Source organism: Pundamilia nyererei, unplaced genomic scaffold (genome assembly GCF_000239375.1).
Source record: "Pundamilia nyererei isolate P.nyererei 1_Seehausen unplaced genomic scaffold, PunNye1.0 scaffold00182, whole genome shotgun sequence".
NCBI classification, from domain to species: Eukaryota; Metazoa; Chordata; class Actinopteri; order Cichliformes; family Cichlidae; genus Pundamilia; species Pundamilia nyererei.
The window spans coordinates 369,871-391,937 of NW_005187583.1; the positions used below are offsets into that span (position 1 = coordinate 369,871).

Consider the following 22,067-nt stretch of genomic DNA (forward strand, 5'->3'; position numbering starts at 1 on the left):
AAAAAAAAAAAAAAAAAGTGTCAAATGATATTAAATGATGATGTTCTAAACATCATAATTAGGAGACATCAAAATGTAGTAAATTAAATATTTACAAAATTAGATGTTACTGTTGTGAAATTAAAATGAGGAGATTCTTAAAAAGGTCTTATGTGCAAGAATGCTACAAGTGGGTTATTTCAGCTTGTAGGCAGTTACTAGGCAACTTGATGCTGTCATAATTGTTAGGGTACCTGGGATGTTGAGTCAGTGTTTTGTGTTTTTGGTTGTTTGAGTCTTGTTTATTCATACTTGTTTTCTCTGTGTGAATTGTTTCCTAGTTGCATTTCTGTATTTGTAGTTCAGATTGTCTAGTTAGTTATTAGGTTCCTTTTCATGCCCTGGTCTCGCCTGCGTGTCCTGTTTGTCTTGGTCTTGCCTCTGTGTGTCCTCTGTCAGGTCAGTCTAGTCTTCATGTTTATCTGCCTGTTTCCCTGGTCATGTCTCTGTGTGTCCGTCTCGTTCCTTGCTCTCTTGTCCTCTCTCTCCTCACTTTTTTCCCAGTGTTTCATCTGTCTCATACTTCCTGTTTTAGTTTGACAGTCTCTTGTCTGGTGTGTGTCATGTTCAGCTGTGCTTCCCCTGTCTCGTTAGTTAGATTATGTTCCCCCATGTGGTTTGTTCCTTTGTTTGACCTTGTGTGTATGTCTGCGTCTGCCCCAATCTACCTCATTCTTGCAGGTTAAGGAACTAAACCTGCCTGTTTAGTTCCTAGTTTCTTCCAGTTTGCTTTCATGTATTTTGTAATCAGCAATAAAGCTGTGTTTTGAGTTAGTCCTGCCACTAAGAGTCTGCATTTTGGGTCCTCAATCCTGCCTGCTTCATGACACATAATATTTCATATCGATAAGAACCTTCAGGGGCCTAAGACGGACCTGTTTGCCTGTTTTAGTTGCTCAACTCCTGATCATGTAGAGAGAGTTCACAGGCATGCACACAGCCTGATACAGACTTTATGACAATACAGCAAGATTCAAATGAAAAGAGATTACCAAGATAAATAGCTATCTGAGCATATATTAGCCCTGAGAGTGAGAAACCATGATGTATGACTGGTATTTTTGTTGTATTTTGCTGTTCCCCACAATGCTTGAGTTCCCTCCTTCCTTATCCTGCTACTGTAATTGTGGAGCAGTCTGTGTGTCTGACTAATCCTTACTCCAAATTCCCTCAATCCCATCCAAACTTAAATCAGGGGCAGCCCCGGATTTAAGTTTGGATGGGAATTAGGGATTGAGAGATTTTGCATGTGGTGATTGTTATTGTTGTCTTTTGTAATTTCTCCTAAAAACAAAAAAGCAAGTCACTTCCCATGTCACAAAAATGCTGAGTCATTTTAAACTGACATCCTCTTTAATCTGAATTACACTTCACTCAAAGAAAGTATTTATGAAAGACCAAGAACTGCACACTGATTAACCACTATCAGAATTTTCTCATCAAACCAATAAAAACCAAACAAATATTTGTTACATAACTATGAGATTACTTTTATTCATTTCATTTTTCAAATATTTTGTTTATATATATTGTTGCTTTTAGTGAAAGTAGAAAAGGTTCCTGAACGATCCCTTCACTGAATATTTTTCTGCCTCTTAAATATCATTTTTGCTTTGTCATTGCAAACTCTGAAGTACTTTGTTTCAGCTTATTCATACTTTAAGTCTGTTTAAATGTGGTTACCATGACTATTTCACTTACTTATTACATTACATTTTATATATTATATTACATATTAAATGTCAATGCTGTTAGGTGACTTGAAAGTTGAATCATTAAAACAGGACAGGAAATAGTGTTTGTAAGCCCCATTAAAGAAATGGATCGAGGAAAGCACTTACAAACAGTTGTGATATTGAAATGACTAAATAATAGTTGGTTTTTTTGTTGTTTTTTTGAATGAAGTACAAAATGCTGGCATTAAGAAACTGAAAAAGTTGACAGACCATCAGTTTTATTCTCAGCTGAAATTGTTGCGGGGAAGGCATATGAACTTTATTGTAGTTTAATGTGTGCTTTTTTTCTCCCTTCAGATTCTAAAAATGTCAGATTTATGGCCACACCGCCAGTCACCCCTATCCATGTCCCCATAAAATAGCAGAGCAACTCTGTCTCATGCAAATTACTTTTAGATATTAGGAATGCAAAACAGCAAATATGTTTGGAAATAAATGTATTGGAGCCTAGGTTATGTTTTCCATTAACATAATGAGGAAATGTTGTGAATTAATGGACTTGGCAAAGTCCAAAATGTTGATTTCCTGAGTAAATCAACAAAATGTGTTTTATCCTATTATAATGCAATCTCATCATAAAAAAAAAAATTGTGATTTTGATGTGTCCATGGTTATGCACACCATTGTTGTCTTGGCTAAGCGACTTGAAGAACAGGGCAGGATGTGTTTACCTCATTGTCATTCAAACAACATTGCTTTTGTTGCCTAAAGCGAACCACACTCGGGACTCAGAATGCAAATGCCCGTCACTTATGCCAAGTCTTGCACTTTGTATAACCTCTGCAGTTGTATGTAGCTTTGCTTTGCTTGCTTTCCAAATGTTACCTTTGAGACTATATACACTACATGTTATGTTCTGCGCTTCTGTCATGCTGACAGTAATAAGGTAAGTTTAAAATAAACATTTCTATAGTATCTCCAATATAGAGATGAATAAGTTGATGGAATAAGTAGATTTTTAATGCTTAGCCCCTTTACTCTGTCTTTGTTTTATGCTAAAATAAAATGAATTCCGGCTCCAGTTTCATATTTAGCTGGCAACCAAGTTTCCCGATATGTCAAACTACTTCTTCAGCACTAATTTATGCTAGGAAATATTTTTTTTGAAGGGGATGTGAAAACACTCCTGTCTTCCCATCCCGTCACTGCTTATGTTTATACTTGTAAAAGCATGCAGACAGTGAAAAATCAAAAATTAAGAATGTAGTTTAAAAAAAGTCCCTCTGACTGAACCTGCTGCATAAATAAATGAATAAATGAATAGATTAATATTTAACAACATCTGCTGCTAAAAAAAGAATAAATTTAAGTCAAAGTGTGTGTGCAATAAGGTTGTGTTTCATAACTTGTTGAATAACATCCCTGAAACTAAAAAAAAAGAAATTCTCTTCCACATCTAAATGCAAATGACAACCCAACTCAGCTCTGGTTGAATCAGTTTTGCACAATAATTCAGTTCAGCTTTTAAATCTCTATTGTCAACATTACCTTTTGTATGCGCAGGCTGTACTCCAGCTGTCCTTTAGTGACCAGATCTACTCTGGGGTCCAGGGACCACTTGTCCTGGCCGGCAAAGATGATGTTGGATCTATTGAGCCAAGCCACCTTGGAGACTTTGTCATCAACATAACACCTGCAGCGAGAACAAAAACAGGTTAGGTGAGAAATAGCAAGACCCGGTTCTTCATTACGAGGGGAAACAAATGGATGCAACTTTTTTCCATTTCATGATATGTAATCCTATTAGGCAAACTGAAGTGTGGAGTTTTGTAGATAGGGAAAGCAAACAAATAACAGCAATTATGCAATCCAGTGAGTAGGCGGGGGTGTATGGAAGTCAAAGGTGCTTTGAGTAAGGTTTACACAAACAGTTGTGCTGAAATAATAAGCCAAGCTGGTTATGTTTTAATATAGTTCAGCACTGCTATGTTTGATACCACTGACTAACAAAGACTGTTAAGTTAAGCAGACACCTAAGGCCTCTACTAATTCCAATGTCTTGGAGTAAAAACCAAAGTGAACGACCATTTTTTCTCTTCTCCTCCCACACACCCCCTTGTACAGCCTCCTGAACCCTTCACCTTCTTTACCACCCTTTTTCTCTGATGAATATATCTCCTTTAACAGTATGTTATTCCTGTGGATAAGAAGGGACACCGGTATCCTCTTGTTTACTTCTTGTTGCATGCTGTCAGCGCATTACACCAAGTAAGCTCAAGCTAAGACATCTTGCACGGGAGCTGGGGAGCCGAGCGTCTTCCTAATGAATAAATGTAAATGTGAGAAGAAGTCGGAATCAATGAGAATGGATATCAGCTGTAATGCAAGCCGACAGTGAATGCGCCTCACATGCAAATTCCGGCAACTCGCCGAGCCTTGGCTGCGCACACCACTTTGGATTGTGTTGAGCTACAAGAGAGTAGCTTAGTGAAGCAGTGGAGTGAGGCTGTCTTTGGCAGGTGACCCCGGGTGAAGCACAAAAGTGTTGGTGCAGTCACCCTAGTCTGCTTCACAGCGGGAGCTGGATGTCAGATTTGTTGAAGGTTTGTACTCGCAGCTTTAATCCCTACTGATGTTCCTTCCCTTTGTGTGGAACCAAGATAACTCACTGTGTTTACTGACTCGCTTTGACAGCTATCTTCCTATTGCGTCACTCTAAAGTGTTCCTCCAGTTTTGTTTCAAGAGTTTTCAGTGTTCTAATTAAAAGAAGCAATTCAAAAGCTCGCTATGCTCATTCAGATACATTTTTCTGTAATCAAAGAAAGTTCTATGAACTGCCCCTTTCCAAAGCTAGCTAGAAGCCAGAGGGAACAAGGGGTACAGAACAGACAGAGTCATATTCAAATGCATAAAATATAAATCGTTTCAGTCCATTAGCCTCTCAAAACAAACCATGAAGGATGTGACAGCGTGGAGCTGTGTGCATGCAGCTTATATGTTAACACCATCATAAGCTTATATACTGTATAAGTTTTGATCTTTGTGGTTCTATATGTCCTGGAAGTAGCAATCAGATGATAGTTACACTGCCATAAAGGGAGGGACACACTCAGTAAAGGTACTGAGGTAGCAATGATCAGTTGGTACCAAGGCCCCAAAATGTGCCAAGGAAATATCAACTGCACCATGACACCACCACTACCAGCCTGAGGTGTTGATAAAAGGCAGGGTGGATCCATTCTTTCACGTTGTTTGGATTTAATGCTGACTCTGCCATCTGAATGTTGCAACAGAAATCGAGATTAATCAACCAATCAGTGGCAACTCAATGCATTTGGGTTAAAAAGCAGTTCAAAAGGTGTACCTAATAAATGGCCGTTCTGTGTACGTGTGCATGCAAGTGTGTCGTGACAGTGCAACATCGTTGTTCACGTGTGACACCCAAAAGAACTGATCCTTTTGAGAGCATATGACATGTCTGTGCCTGCTCCTCAAAGTGCTTTCATGCAGTTAAATAAAAGACCTATAGTTCACTCGCTAATCAATTTCCCATGAAAGTACCATTTCTTTCTGACCACAATCACATTAGTATTGATGAAACTGTTTTGAAAGCTTTGTAAACTACCATTCACCAACTGGCAACTCTTGGGTGCACAAAACTGAAGCTGCACACCTGCCAAAAGCTGTCCACTTGACGCTGGCTTGAAAAGTGAATCTGCATTCATAGGCTCCCACATTAATATGCCAAAAAAAATTACAGCAGAAATAAACATGCTTGTTACCCACAACAAAAAACCCTTTGGTCTCTGCTGCCATTTTTCTCTTTTATAGTGATTGTAGAGACTGTGATGTTTTTCTTTTAACCTTCTAATTATACTAGGGAGAAAAGGGTGTGGTCATGTCCAATGACAGGAGAATATAGACGCTGCAGCTGTAGCCTCTAGCTGTCTGCTGGGCAACACTTGGCTTGGTTTTCAGCTACTACACTGGATCTCTGTTTCATGTCTCTGGTGTTGGTTGCTTTTGATGCATTTTTTATGCAGTTATCTGACAAATAAACCTGACTTTCAGTGTGGTTAATTATACTAAAATCCATGAACTCTGTGCTCCAGTTTTGTTGAGGGAAACTCTAATATTTTACTTGATTTGTTACTTAACACTAATTAACATACACTCTACAACCTGAACTTATAATGCCAGTCTCCTGTTCAAACATGGTCACACACATTTCAACATCACCCTAACAAAGTACTGACCACAGTCCTAGACCCTGCAGATGATGTCCTATTGGTTACATCCAGGAACTAGTCCAGGTGGGGCGGGTATTCAATCAAACAGGTAGTAAAGTACTAGTTTAATCCTGTGTAGTTTACTATTCCTCAACGCTAATAATCAAAACCTTCTGGTGCTGTTTTTGAACCACACAATCTGCTGCTCTAGACACTAATCGTCTACAGCTCCTCCACATTAGTGCAAGCTATGGACACACACTGACAAATTGCTTGCAGTGAAGCAATAAACTGCCCTGGCTGACTGAATGCTTGCATCTTGTTTCCTTGTACTGCACTTGTTTCCTCTCCTTCCTCATTACTGCTTGTCGCCTACTGTGAAGTAACCACAAGGAGGTGGGAAAAGAAAACGAGATGAAAAAGACAACCACACGAATGGACATGATGCTCGTTTAGAGTTACGCTTTAATGTCGTTTTCTCGATCACATTAAAGCGCAGCCTGTTACTGAACCCGAACTTTTTTACTGAATGCAGTTGTTAACATCAACATATATTAAAATCTACTTTTTGCTGTAGCGCTGACAAATCCACGTTTTGTGTTTTCCTGTTGAGAGGAAAACCATCCTGACTGATGCCATGTGACTGATAAAAACTCAGTTCTCAGACTGCCAAATTGGTACTCATAATATAATTATTATGTAAATGTTAGATAATTGGTGGTTTTGACTTATGATTAAAAATTCACAGTGTGGGTTAGGGCAGCTATTTTAACAGAAATTAGCATCATAAAAAAGAAATGGAACTTTCTAAAAAAAACCACAGCAGTGAAGTTGATAGAAACAGCTTTGCAGATTATATAAACACATGTAGGCACATGTAACAGTGCTGATAACTGAGTGCGCATACTTTAATTTAATAGACTCTCTCCCCTGTGCATTATCCAATTGTATAACCACTGTTACTGAAATATTCAATGTAAAATTGTGCACACAGAGGCAGTATTACACAACACTGTGCATGAAGTTTTTTGTGCATTATTAAATTTTAAATCGAAAAAGTTTATTACTTCTCTTAAAAAAATTAAAAATTCACCCTTCCCCACACAGCATTAAATTACTTTAATAATTAATTAGTTAATACCTGATGGCTCTTTATAATTCATACTTAGAACTTTACCTGAGATCCTGATACATGCTTATCACCCTGCTTTACTTCTGCTGCTTTCCTGCATACAGTACATATTCATTTATTAATGCTGAAATTTTTGAAAAAGGCTTTTAGAAAAGACATTCAACACAGAGTTATATATTCACTTATTTTATGATTACTCTTGCCATCAACCTGAGCGCTGTGTCATCAGCATTCACCTAGACACAGAGTAGTGGCACTGGTTGGACTGGACGCTTCAGCCATTCAAAACAGGTCTCCAGTTTCCCCCCAGTCATCCAGAACATATCCAGTAGCTACTACATGTCTTATGAGGGCAATGAGACTTTATGTTATGTTATTAACATAACGGAATTATCTTTATGTTATCAGGTTGTAGAGCAGAAGTTTGGAACATCTGAGACCTATTACAAATTAGCTTTCAACGTCAAGTTCTCAGCTAGGCTCAGAGTCAGGTGCTTTAATTTCTGTGAGAAGGCTTGCCTCCGGCTGAAGCTTCTTAACATTTGTTTTGTTTAGCTCTGGGTTTTCTAAGGAGGTATTCCCAGGTCATCACAGACGATGAATTCCTCCTTTACTGTCTAGTTATAGCCATCTTATTGATTTTTGCTTAGCTCTAATTTTAAACAAGACAAAACGTGGGTATTCAAGTACTCTGTGCACCGATCAGCCACTGACAGGTAAAGTAAACAGCATCAGTCATCTTGTTACTATTTTAGACAGTACAGCATTTTCATGAATGAATGAAGTAAAACTAGTATTGCAACAGCAATACCAGTTTTAGCTTACATGCCAGCTTGTTAACTAGTGTGGGATGTGCATGCACCTGGAGCCATTTTGCCACAATTTTAATCTTTACTCGTTCACTTAAGGATTCTAGAGAAAAACAAGAACTCACTGTGGTCCTTAAATAAAACCAGCAGCTATTGCCAATCCTTACATTAACTGGCTCTCTAGCATGATGTATGCGTTAGCGGTGATTTAATCTTTCAGTGCTTTAGAAATGCATACCTATTTAAACTAAACTGCCTTGTATTTCCTTATTTAAAGAATTTATTAAAAAGTATCATAATTTTGGTACAACTACAGTAATAAGTCAGCATTGAGGAAGAAATCTTACCTGCACAAAAAAAGCCTGCATGTGAAGCTATCGAGTTAGCTAATCAACAACTTAACTACGCCCTCTGTTTCAGTTAGCAAAGCAAGTTTTACATTTCTGCTTTAATTAATAAGGTTCATACTGTTAGTGCGCTTCCTCTAAATTGAGCTCTTGGGTTACTATAGGTGACTATTAAACACCCAAATCTGTAATAACTCGTTTATGTTAGCGCCCACTATATGCTGTTCGACATGGGTCAAGGAAACAGAGCAGAAAACTAAATCCATTACACTTGATGGAGTAAGTATCACAACAGTCAGACTTTAACTAGGGCCATATTCTGCTAATTCAAGCATTCTCATCTTGAACAGATTGCAACAGAAAATAATAATAATAAAAAAAAATGCATTGACTTGCATACATATTGGGATTTTGTGCCACATCCTGCTTTTTGCCGTTCTTTAGAACTGCTCACACCTTCAGAGTGTGGTTCTGGTGCATGATCAGTAATACCTATTTTCTGTTCTCACTAATGAGTGAGAAACTGGAGGACTTCCTATTACTTGTCAGTGCGGTTGTCTGCCTGTAGCTCTCGCCTCTTTCTGGCAGAGAAACTGTCAAGGTATGTCTTTGCAGGGTCAGGTTTGTCTCGACTTCACTGGACCAGAATAGAAGATCACAGCTGTCTTTGGTCGGTCTGCTCAGACTCGTTCAACAAGACGCTTACAGGAAACTTGATTTAATTGGAAAAACTAGGTGCTTTTTAACGATTTGTAATGAAAATCTATCTTATTAACTATCTTATTGCAGAGTACAATAGTTGTTTACCAGTCCCTCCAGAGACTCGGTTTGGCCTATCCAGGGTCTGCATGTGATGGATGCCTAAGCTGCTGTCCTGTGCTGTTTTACCCCGAGGTTTGTTGATGGATGCTCTGCTGTGCTATATTACATTCCTTTTCTGCCCTGCTGTGCTGTGCCAATATGGACTGGCCAATAGACTATGGCTGAAGGTGGACTGTGTGGGCTGACAGATGCCTGGGCCTGAGCTGCGTTTGTGTTGACAGGAGGGCTGGGCTGGATGGATCCCTGCTCCAGGGCTAGCCGTGGGGGAGGACCAAAGAGCAGGACAGAGCCAGGGAGTGAAACTGTAATGAGAAGAACGATGTGCCAAGATTGACAGAACAGTCACACCACCCGCTATCTCCATCAATACCCAGTTCTCCTTATCTCACCTCATCTTTTCTTTCCATTTTTTCCGCCTTTGACACTTCTCACCTCTTTCCAAACCGTCTTTTTTCCCCACTTCCTCATTGTAGTGCTTCTGTCATGTTCTGCCCTCCACCCTTTTCAACCTTCTGCCTCCTACTCATTCTCTTCCTCTCACTTTTCCACCCCTTTCATCCTCGACTGGACAGGCTGTTTCACAAAGACATGTTAATGTGCATGCACGTCTTTGTGACTAAGTTGCAACTAATAGTATACCTGCCACTTATGAAGAATCTCAATTATTTTCTCAAAAATGGCCAAACCCTTTGCTTCAGCAATCAGTAAAAAGTAAGAGTGGTGCACTAGCTATTTAGACCTGATCTGCCTAACTCTAGCCTGAAGGGCAAGAGGTGCTACTAACTTCATACAGGTGTCAGGAGGCAGGCACAGGGACAAAAACAAAATAGATATCCAGTCAGGCAAGAGACCAGATGGTAGAAATAGAAAAGATGCACCAGAGAATAAAAGTACTCAAAAATAAAAAGGTGCGAGGTGAGAGCACAGCTAAAGCCGGATATCAAATCAAACCAGGGCCTCCTTTATAGCCCTCAAAGCACTTTCTTGCCCCACATATTTTCTGAGTAGCAGGTTGAAAGTATTTCAGGTAAGGTCTAAGTTTTTCCCCTAGGATGAGGCTTAAGCAGAACAAAGCACTCGCTGAAGCGCCTGCTACAACCCCGTTCTGCTGCAGAGTTCACCTTCCACTACGATCCTCTCCATTTGATTGGTACGAAGAAACTATCATTGAAGAACACAATTAACACTTTACAGAGAAACCAAGGAATAATTAATAATAGGTGTTAAATGATAGAACTGCAGAGTGTATTCTACTTGTGCATCTACATGTGCCCATGTATGTTACGTGCTAATTGACAACTGACAGGTCAGATTTTCTCCAAGCCTTTGTAAACTGGTGTCGACATCACCTGCAAACAGGTCACGTTAATTGTTGTAATTAGAAAAGTGTCTGAAGCTCGTTTGCAAAATATTCTTTGGAGGTTTAAAAAGGCATTTAAAGCAAGGAATGATGAAGGTGATGTGCTGAGGGTAATAAACTGCCTGCTTTTATTAATAGTGATTTCAAACAAAGCTGCAGTCAACAGGAAGTAGCCCTCCCTTGACTTCCTCCCCTGTAAGAGGCCCAGGATTGCAAAAGTTCATCTATCTGTTGATGAGGCCACACCACGCCTGTTGCTGTCTACCTGTGCCTACAATTAGCAAATGTTTCACCTTTTAACTTCTTGATACCACAGAGCCAGTTTGTAGGGAACCCGTAGTGATCTAAATGCATGGGAATAGACTTAATATCTGTTGCTCCAGTAGATTTTTTCCCCTTACTTCAAAGCCCCTAGATAGCCACAAATCCTGATATAATTTTCATGAAGCCCCTCCATCTTTGGATGGCATGTATCACTGCTTAGAGCAAGCCATTAATCAGGTCAAGAAATGATTGTTTTGAGACTTGGCCTGCGAAGCTAGCGGGGCGGGGGGAAATATTAATCAAAAACGGTTATAAACAAGTCAGGAATGTGCAGGTCTGCTTGATTCAAATTTGCTTGGTGCAGGTGTGATTTCACCTCGAAGGCTTTGCAAGCGCCAGAGCAGTTTAATTCCAGCTCTGTTTCTCAAAGTTTCTGAAGCTAATCCAAATGGATGTTGTGCTCGGGTTTGCTGTGCAAGATCGGAAGTCTCTCGAGCAACATTATCGGCCAGCAAAAAAGCTGATCTGATCAATGTTCTCACTCCATACTGTACGTCAGCGGTGCAGAAGCCTCTGACACTTCTCCTGCCAGTGGACCTATTCCTTCTCATTTTAAAGTCAGCACAACCCCAATCTGTGTCTGTGTTGTGCTTTTTAGTAGGGTTGGAGTGTGAGGGAGAAGTGACTGGATGTAACGAGCCTGTGACAGATGGTGCCTTACTGAGATGTAGGCAGTAGGATCTATAGTGAGGGCAGGATGCTGCTATTAAATCTCAGGAGATGTACTGTGCTTCCTTCCTCGGGCACATCTTCCTTACCCTCGTGTCACTCTCATTCTGCTTTCTTATCTTTATGCAGTTTTGTAGCATCTCTGTTTGTTTTTGCTTCTCCCCTTCTGTTCTCCATATTTATGCTTGCCTCATAATTTCTCCTTTACTGCCCCCCATTTTAGCCCTTACCCCCTTTCTTTCCCATTTCTCATTCTTCTTTTTCTTTACCCACTTATTACTCCCCTAAGCAGCTGGCCTGCCTGTACAGCAGTCAGCGTAAGTAAGAGATGAGCAAAGTAACAGCAACCTGTAATTTCGTCATACTGCCTGCAGCTGCATAGTGGTAATTAAACGGTCTTAAATTTTGACACAAATAAAAGTTACCATATGTTTGCTCCGCACGCAACACCTTGCAGCGCATTGCATCAGAATTTTCTATCTGCCCTCATGCCTCTGTTTTTGCTGTTTTGTGTTGATGAGAGTTCACGAGCATAGGGCAGAAAGATATTGTTCCTAATGTAATCCACTTGCCTCTCACAGCTGCAAATGATGCTCATGACTCTGCATGTGCTGGCGGCAGAGGGCTGGCTTTTGCCCACCTTTTGCGTTCTTTAGGCCGCTTTTTCATTTCGACACACAACTCGCTCTGATTGCTACGGGATGTCACATAAGGCCTTGTCTCAAAGTGTGACACTGTGGAACTATTACCTCATTTCTCTGCTCTCCACATTTACCTCTTATGCGATCCATCACTATGTTCTGCTTTGGTGGAGTACTGGCACAAAGAGGTGAATCGGTTGATGATGCAGCAGCACTGAATGAGAGCAGAGGCAACAGACGGAAAAAAACGAAATGCTCTTGTAAGAGGTAAAATACTCCAGACCTGGCTGCCTGTATTTAGGCTGCGAAATGAAATGCAGCATCATAAATTCTGTCTGAAATGAAATAGGCTTATTTGAATTTGTTGGCCTGGCATGCTATGTGTGTTTCTTGGGAGAGCTTCTGATAGTGTACGAAGTACGACTACCAGGACCCCGCACTACATCAACGAGATTCCGCACACATCTTGGAGAGCTTTAGCAAAGCTCGGAAAATCATACAAACATAAGTCAAGAGCTTTGCTACCTCTTCTTACTCAGAGTCTGTTTTATCTCAAAGGTAACACAAGATGTGCTTTCAATAATTACGTATGAATCAGAGCTTGGGGTGCAGGTCGTTTCATCATCATTTCCTATGTGAGATACACTGTTGCCACACTAATCAGCAGTTCTCCCTTGTGGGCTCATTTTCAAAAGCACAGCCTGATTAAGCAGCTTGTGGGGGACGCTGAGTTGACACCGCATCTACGATGTTCAGCGTTTGCGGGTCGGCTTTAAAGGTTAGCCAGCGGGATTCGGAATGTCAAATGACTGACTGACGGGTGCCATGTCAAGCGAGAAGGTCAAAAAGCTCTGTGATTTGCTGCTAGGAATAAAAGAGCTTATTCACATGCCAGTGTTTGGGGAGGAGCATGACATGTTGACACCTGCCTATGCATCAGCTAATGGGGAAGCTACACATTTCCTTAAAATATATAAAAGGTTAGTCTGAGTGATGTACTGCAGTCAATCAATACAGCAGGCTTGAAAAAAGCAATTACTCTATTTGTTTTTTACACGGCTCAAATTATTTTTTACTTTGATTGTGATGACTTGCCTTAGGCCATAAGCGACTTACTTTAAGGTTATTTTTTAAATTGTATTTTTTACTATAAATACCTTATAACATTGGCTTCAGATCTCAACTCTTATTTCTACTTTTAATTTTTATTTATGGCTACTTATAATAATCCTAATTTCTTTTATACTGAGAATTGGTGTTGTCTGCGTTCCATTCCCACTTTAAGTCAACTTCCTTCTGATTGATTGCCCTGTTTAATAAAAGATCCTAACGTCAGGTGTTTTTTTTTTTCTTCAGATTGTGTGCCAGAGATGGGTTGATAAAGCATATCCACTCTCGAACAAAGAGTGGATATGCTAAAACAGCTGTTGAAACCTTTTACATGTGAGTCTTGTGTGATTAACCGTGGTTCTTAACATGAGTGAGTCCACTACATGTTCAGGGCAACAACTGAACTCAAGAACTATCCTTGGTGCTAAGGATAGAGCCAGATTTTTAAGCAGTCTGCACCAGCACGAAATCTTGTTTTGACACAAAAATACAGCATGTGTCTTGTTTGACAGGGTCTCAAGTTACTTTTTAGACTGAACGATGCCTTTGGAGGGTTCCTGTTTTTTGCGACTTTTTTGTCAGTCCACAGTGGAGACACCGTGTGCACAGGGTTCTTTTGTACAGTTTTTATTTTCTTTACCTCCCTATATACCTGTCTACTAGTACTCACTACATGCTCTAATGAAATGTGTATCAAAATGCAGGTAATAAAGGGACTCTAAAGTGAGCTATATGAATGGCTGAGTCTTACAACATGTAATGTTGACTTTAATAAACACCCAAAGCCTGCTTTTTGGCTCTGTAACAACCACATAGTGGTGCTATGATTCTATTGCACAATCAAAGGGGGTAGTCGAGTTGTTGGGTTTTTTGCTCTATTATTGTCGAATCTTTACCTTACAATATAAAGCCCCTTGAGATTAGTGTTGTTGTGGTTTGCTACTTTATAAATAAAACTGAACTGAATTAAACTGAATAATGTGAATGTAACAATGCAGCCCTCCTGGGCTCCATATGACTGCTGTCCAAACCTACAGCACCACACATGGTCCCAGGCAAATTGTTCATCAAAAACATATTGATTCTCCTTCAGCTGCCTCTCATTGATATGGAAAACACATGCAATACTTGCACCTACACCGTATAATTCTGGGTAGTACATTGCTCTCTCCCTTATCACAGCTGCTGATTTTGACCCAGTAATTTGTGCCGCTTAGTAAAACCGGCCCTAAATCCAGTCTCCTTTATCCGCATTATGGGGGTTACGATTTGGTCACATTTGACTGGCAGTTGAACGATGGCAAATCTCAAGAGCTGTAATGTCAAGACAGTGACAACTGTAACTGCACTAACAGTTGAAGTATGTCACTGTTATTGGCTTAGTGGATGCACGCATCCTAAAATATCAAGATGTCAACACATCTCTGAACACCTAAATTCATTTGATGCCTTCATAAGTAGCGTGGATGCTAGCTAAGCCTTGGAGCAGTTCTGGGGCTGTATGTGCACTTGTCACATTTTGAAGAGGGATTCACTAGTAAACATAGACCCTAAAGACTCACTGTAAAATCTGTGCTGCTTATAATCTGCATCTGTCACACAAAATTTGTTTGCGTGGAACAAGAGAGGACCACCAGCTCCTGCTGTTTAATTATAGCATCAACTGATGTAGCCATGGCAACAATAGAATACACTCACAACATGTGTTGCAACAGCTATAATGTTTAGTGTTTTTCATGCCGTCTAATGATACGTTTTTAGCAGGGCCATTTCAGACTGTGCTACATGCGCTCAGCATGAATCTCACTGTTTTCACAAAGGGTTTTCACAGCAGTTATCGCCAAGGATAGCTCCTCAGTTCAAGTGGTCTCCTGAGTCTGTGCAAGGCTAACTAATGTTAACAACCTCTGCAAGCCACAAAAGGCTCACATGTAAAAGGCTTTGACTCAGTACAAGGCTGATTTCTTAAAATGATCTTTAATTACTCACTATATGCTGAGTTGTCATCGGTCTTAAAAATCAAAGAACAAGGAAACCATGAGCCTAATACAGTCTGATGTGCCCACACTGACCTTGGTATCTATAGTGCTCTAACACAGGCCTTTATATTAGGTAGGCTTTACCACTGCGATGTCTTCCGAATCTCAAAGGGTGATGATTATGACGTGTACATCTATGCAATTATTGATTTGGTTATTCATGTGGCAACACATGGCCCCTGAAGTGCTATTAGATCATATTTTAAAGCTCATTGCCACAAAATAATGATACTTTAAGACCATAATGGAGACACGATGGGGGGTTATAAATGAATGGAAAGAAATTATTATCTTATCATGGAGCTAAATTGCTGTTTAATTAGATAGCACAGTTTAAAAAATGATGAGAGGCTTGTCTTCTTAGCACACTGTGATTTATCGTTATCACAGACAGCTTTGTCAACGGGAATATTTGACACCTTGTTTGGTATGAAGTACTCAAGCACTTTTTTTATTGTAAGGCAAAGACCCTGGAGTAATATAGAACCCCAAAAACCCCAACAATGACCCCTTATGAACAAGCACTTGGCTACAGTGGGAAGAAAAAAAACAGCCTTTTAGCAGGAAGAGGAGAAAACTGGGAGAACCAGGCTTGGGGAGGGACGGCCACCCCTCACAACATAAGAAAACCACTAGGTTTGTTTTATTACTGCTGAAATGGTCAAGCTTTATTTTTTCTTTATCATCTACTGGTATATAAAAATGAGCACATTGTCACTTATGAAGAGCGGGATTGATTTGTGGAGTAAATAAAGCTGTCAAAAATATGTGAAAAAAATATAATAATAATTTCATTATTGCTAATTGCATTCATCCGAGTACCTGCTTCTAAGAAACTTACAAAAGGTTACAGGAGAGAGCAAGCGAGAGAAAATTAGGAAATGACAGACACAAAAGGCAGCAAAGATGTATCTAGATCTATTTATTTATATCTATCAGTTTTATATCTATCAATTCTAACACGTAGAACTTTGGCTGAGAATATAAGGACTTGTCTTCTCAACCCCTGTCATCTGTAGCGGTGTGTGTGACAACTCTGAAAGCCTCATCTGCAGAGCAAAAGAAGCTCAAGTAGAACGAAGATTCTGGGTAATGATCCCGCAACGCATTATCAGAGCAGTCCAGGAACCTTCTCTGCAATACCATAAACACAGACAATCACAAGATTCCCTTTTAATTGCTTTCTCTTCTGTGCAGGGCGAGGAGAAAGAAGGGGGGGAGGAGGACGGAGGGCGGGAGGAGACTTTCTTTCTTCCTCAGAGCACACTGTTCCAGCAGATAATGCCAAGTAGCCCTGACAGGGAAAGGGATGAGAGGGAGCAGGAAGAAGAATGTGTTTTTCTGAGCTTGAAATCATCCCTTCTTTTTTGCCTCCTTCTGCTTGTATCTCAGAGAAAGAGAGTAAAGGCTTGAAGCTAATAATCATGCTAAAATACTCAATAGACTCTAGACAATAAACAAGCAGAAGAATGTAATTTCATCACAGTGGTAGTTTAATAACAAAAGAGACTATGGCCCTGCCGTAAAACGCCAACTCTGTGCAGGGGGAAATTAGCCTCTGGCACAAACAAGGATTAGGAGGGTTTTTTGAACATTAAAACGAAATGCTACACACTGTTTGCTTTTTCACATAGTACTGCTTAATGCAACAGAACAGCATGTAGAAGTCACCAATAAGCACAATGAATACTTCAGATCCACAGTTTTTGCCAAAGGCATGGTTTACTAAACCTGTAAACAAGGTTAAATAGGCACCTTCATGTGTTCTGTTTTAGGGCGGTACATTTTTGAAAAATAAACTCCATCCTTCATCAGGTCTCAGCATCGGTCTGTTAAAAGGTACTCATGGAGAGAGGGAAGTAGATAATGAACCAAACTTTCAACAGCCTATAACATTCAATGGATCCGTTGATAGTGTTGCCGCAATATAAGCGAAGGTAACCAGCAAGCCACTTGGCCGCAATTACTACTCGAAGCAATCCTAACTCCTGCTGATTTTGATTCCCCTCCAACGTTTGCTTTGGTGCTCTCGCTCACATCAGCTGAAAAACCCATTTTGCGGGGCCTCAGCCCGGCCAATTTCTATCTGTCACAGGTAGTGGGGAATTGACTGTGCGACATGTAGCATATCACTTTAAAGTGACAGTAAAATGGGAAATCACTTTGTGCCAGCCACATGCTCTTGTCGCCTTCCATAAGAACTTTGTTCAGTCAGAGGAAAAAAAAAAGTCCTTAGGGCTAAACGGCTTGCTGGGGAAAGGTAGCGAATCAGTTCAGTCTCCTTGCACCCACTAAGGACCCACAGAGAAAGAACGAACTAGCTTTTCCCAATCGTATACGCGTAACTGACAAACACACACAGGACATAAACTGAGACATTCAAACGCTTATAAAACAAGCAAACAAAAAAAACTGCTTTCAGTAGGTAGATTCAGACTGAAAGACACACTAATGCACGTACAATGATCATAAACTACCTACACAGAGAGTTGGATTAACAAGCTAAACTCTGAGGACAAAGAGAGGTCTTTGCTATTTTGATCGCTGTTTACTCAACCTAATAAGCCTTTATGGACGCTTCTATGGCTACTCAGTCATTCACAGGCTATCCTCTGATTCAGAGAAGTGAGACAAGGAAGTCTTTTCAAGTATAAGCAGTGCAACAAGATTCATGCACGACCAAATACCAGCCAGGTGATTTCTTGGATTCTTAGCTTGTCATAGACAATCTAACAGCAAATGGAGCCTGAAATGTAACCGCTGAGAAGTGGAATTCATACTGTGATCTGTGAAGACATTTTTATAACCACGATTATTTCATTATAGATAGTGGCTCCCTGAAACCAAACACTCCAAAACACTTAAATCAGTTGTTTTCTATTATCACTGATTGCCATTACTTAAAAAGCATAGAAAAGGACAAAACAGTTACTGAATTTACTGGAATCATAACACAGGAAATGATGTTTATTTGGCTTATTTGCTTAAAAAAGGTTGTTGGCAAGCATTTTATAGGTTTGTATGTACGCGTTTATTAATGTATCTGTGTTCATTAACATGTATCTGTACAAGCTTTGATATCATTAGAGTATTCAATGATAATCTGCCCAACAGTCAGGGACACGGCCATGTAAAGGGAAACGTCTGATGTATCTGATAAAGAGTGAGCGTTAATCACTTGGACATTGCCCTGCTTCTGGTTTAATTCAGATAAAAATATCTAAGATGTTAGTTTATGGATTTACATGTAGTTGTAAATGTTCTGGAGAAAGGGGAGCCTGGACAGAATAAACATTGGAGCAGCATTATTTCACAAAAAATAAAATAAATCTCAGTGATGAAGTAGCTCTGTCTTAGATGTAAATAGAACTTCATGAAACAGATTTATGAGCTTTTTCCTGCAGCCAAATTTGCTTCAGGTAAAAGTAGCACAGTTCATGCCAAGTTTCAGAGTCAGATAAAAACTCTTTGGGGCCAAAAACTTTGTTTACTTTTTTCTATATATAACTGAATCACTGTAATTTATGAATAGGCTTTGCTCGCTAAAAGCTGTGGTTTATCCCTTCAAGAGCCCACATTTGTGATCATTTTCTTTTACGCTACTGTGCTCCACAAGGGCCTGCTTGAGGTCTGACTTTTGTACAGTTTGACTGCTTCTTTTCTTTTTCTAATATTATGTGTTTACATAGTAGATTTTAAATCAAACAATCAAAATGGGATTCAAGTACAGACTTCACGCTTTAATTCAAGGGCTTTCAAAAAATACTGCATTACTTGTTTAGCAATTAAAGTACATATACTACCCCATTTTCAGAGACTCAAAAGTCATTGGTCCAAGTATATATTGTTAGTAATACTTGGATGGAAATCCTTTGCTGTCAATGGCTGCCTGAAGGCTATAACCTATGGCTTTTACCAAACACTCTCTATTCTGCCGTGAGAGGCTCTGCCAGGCTTTTACTATGACTATTTTCAGTTACTGCTTGTTTCTGGCTCTTCTGTTTTCAGTATGCTTTCAGGAAGTGAAAAAGATGCTATGCTCTGTTGGGCTAAGGGCAGGAGACTGACTTGGTCACTGAAGAATATCCTTGAGATTTTCTTTTTGCAGCAAGCCTGCTGCAAACATGTTGCTCTTAAATAACTTACCCAAACTCATAGAATCCGCTTATAGTATGCAACCAACATCTGATTTTCATGGTTTTTACTAATTTTATTTCAACTATGTAACAATCTTTAATGTAATATTAATTTGGGGATCTCTCAGTTATATTTTCAAACAGACAGGGATTTGATATGTATTCTTTCATTTCTGCTAACTTCACAACCATCCAATTTTGTGTAACAACCACAGAAAATACAGAGGGAAACGAACTCTGTTAGAAATATATAAAAAACTAAAGCATGCACTGTTCATCAGTCTCTGTGTGTGTCAAGTTAGAGGTTATTACACTGGCTTTGACACTGGCTAGCACAATGTTTCTCCTAACTGCCTTGTTAGAGTGTATTTTTGGTCAAAGATGCAATATCTAAGATACAAGGTGAGTCAAACACAAATCTTTCTGTCTGGTGTGACTTGTAATTTAGACACAATAAACTGTTTGCACAGTGGCAGACAAACTCAAGGATTATGTGAAAAGAATTTCAAAGGGAATTCGCTGCAGTTGGTGCTGGCAGCAAAGTTATGGCCAAATGAGATCACTCAAGTCAGAAATCCCTCCAACGCCATAGGAAACAGTTGAGCAGGGCCAGAGACGAGGGCACATTCTCTGAACTGATATGTCAATACTCACCTGCACTGATAAACATCTAAATAAAATACACCTTATCTATAACTAATATAACTCCCCCTCCTTCTCTTCAGATAGCACTCAGCATTTTAATGAAGTCTAATTACAATTATGGAACAGAGTTTAAATGATTGATATGGCTTTTCAAATCGCCCTTAGTTTTTACAGTAATCAGGGTTAAAAAAGAAAGAAAGACCACCTAAGACAGAACACATGAACAACTAAGACATCAAAGTATCAGACTCTCAAAACAGCTGGACTGTATGCTTACATCTGGAAATGCCTCTGGCTGTTAGCTGCCCTCCTTCTGTCCACAAAGAGAATTTTATGAAGCTAGTCTTTTTTTTTGTGAATTTCTTTTTTCCACATGAAGCACGTCAGTATTTGAAAGGGAGTTGCAGTTTTGGCTTCTGCTATGTTTCTCTCTGCACTCTTACAGAAATACATGAAGGCTTAGAAAGAGAAATTCTTCAAGTTTTTTTTTCCTCTCGGGGAACAGAACTTCCACCTTTGTAAAGTCTTTGTAAAGTCTTTGTAATTAAAGTTACATGGCACTCAATTCATGTGGACTTTTGAAAATGTTACCATGCTGTCATCAGTGGTGTGATGGTTGGCATGCATTGTTAAATAATTATTCTTACTAAACTATATAATTTAACAATCATTGGTTTCATCCTGAAACATCAAGCTAATATTTTTCTCCATCCATCCATGTGTTCTTTGCTTAACTTGACAACCATCATCATCCAATGCACATCACAATTAGTAGATCATTGCTGGGAACCACAGTTAATGGACTGGCAGTTTGCCTAGCACATGTGCGTGCTTTTCTTTCCTGCCCTGCACTTAGTGGTGTTATGCCCCTGAAAGCCAGCTATTCTCCAGCTAGTGCAGGTGAAGCTAATAAAGGCTGCACTTATAGGATCTGGTGTAGCAATACGTAATCATCATTGCAATTAATACAGGCTTTGACTTTTAAGTGCTGTCACTGTTGACATAAGGGCAAAGCTGGATGTGCCAAATTACCCACTGGAGACCGTAAGAACCCCCCCCCCCCCCCTCCAAAAACACCAGTGTTCAAGCACCTTATACAATATAAATATACAATATAATATATTATACAATATAAACACAATATAAAGTGAAACTGATGCCAAACTGCAATAAATATTGAGAAACACCCCAGTGTTTACCCTAGAGGGGTTCTTGTGTGTGTGCGTGTATATGTGTATCTTTGGTTTCCTGTGACACATGAGCAATCACTCACTGATGTTATTTGGACCAGAAGTTCTTAAGAAAGCTGTAACCCAGAATTAGCCTGTTCTATAAAGCCACTGTTTTTTTTGATTTGGGACAACAACAGACACTTTCTCTCTCTCTCTCTCTCTCTCTCTCTCTCTCTCTCTCTCACTCTCACACACACACACACACACACACACACACACACACACACACTCAGCAATTTATAGTTCACCTAACTTAATTTCTGCCTGCATCTGAAATCTTTACCCTACTATACACTACTGCTGAATGAATGCTGTGTTAGCGTACAAAATTATTGCCAGTGTAAACACAAGGGGTTTTTATTACATAAGCCATTTTATTGTACAGTAGAAGACATAAACCTTGGCATGATCCTAATCAATTTTGCAATGAACTATAGGATAACTGGTAATATCGAGTTCGAGTACATCGAGATAATATGAAGTATGCTTATGGTGGCTGCAAAAAAAGAAACCTTTCATGATCATAGTTGTCAGCATAATGCTTAGCACTTACTTAAAAGATTATGAATTCAAAATTGTTTTAAAAATCATTTTTCTATAGTTCACGGGTAATGCTTGGATCAGGAATAATTCCTTTCTTAGAGGGAATAGAAAAGAAATAAATTGTGACATGAACTTCTAATGAGAGTCATGTCTGGCCACTTCTAATTTTCCATTTTTGGGGAAGATGCCACACTATGTTTGCTAACTGTGTTTGTCTGCTTGGAAAATGTTGTAAAATAGCAGTGAGAAATACTCTCCTTTACAGCTTTGTGAAGCAGGGCGGAACTTCAGAGTAAATGAGGTCATTCTCTGT

The 22,067-nt window shown here is 39.5% G+C and overlaps 1 protein-coding gene across 1 annotated transcript in view; it reads right to left on the reverse strand.

Annotated features, from left to right (window-relative positions):
- The window catches only part of lsamp (limbic system associated membrane protein), a 219,360-nt gene that overhangs the window by 75,010 nt on the left and 122,283 nt on the right, over positions 1-22,067 (reverse strand). Inside the window, exon 2 of the mRNA XM_005746727.1 lies at positions 3,264-3,408. Coding sequence (XP_005746784.1) covers positions 3,264-3,408 — 145 coding nt within the window. The remainder of the gene's footprint in view (positions 1-3,263; positions 3,409-22,067) is intronic.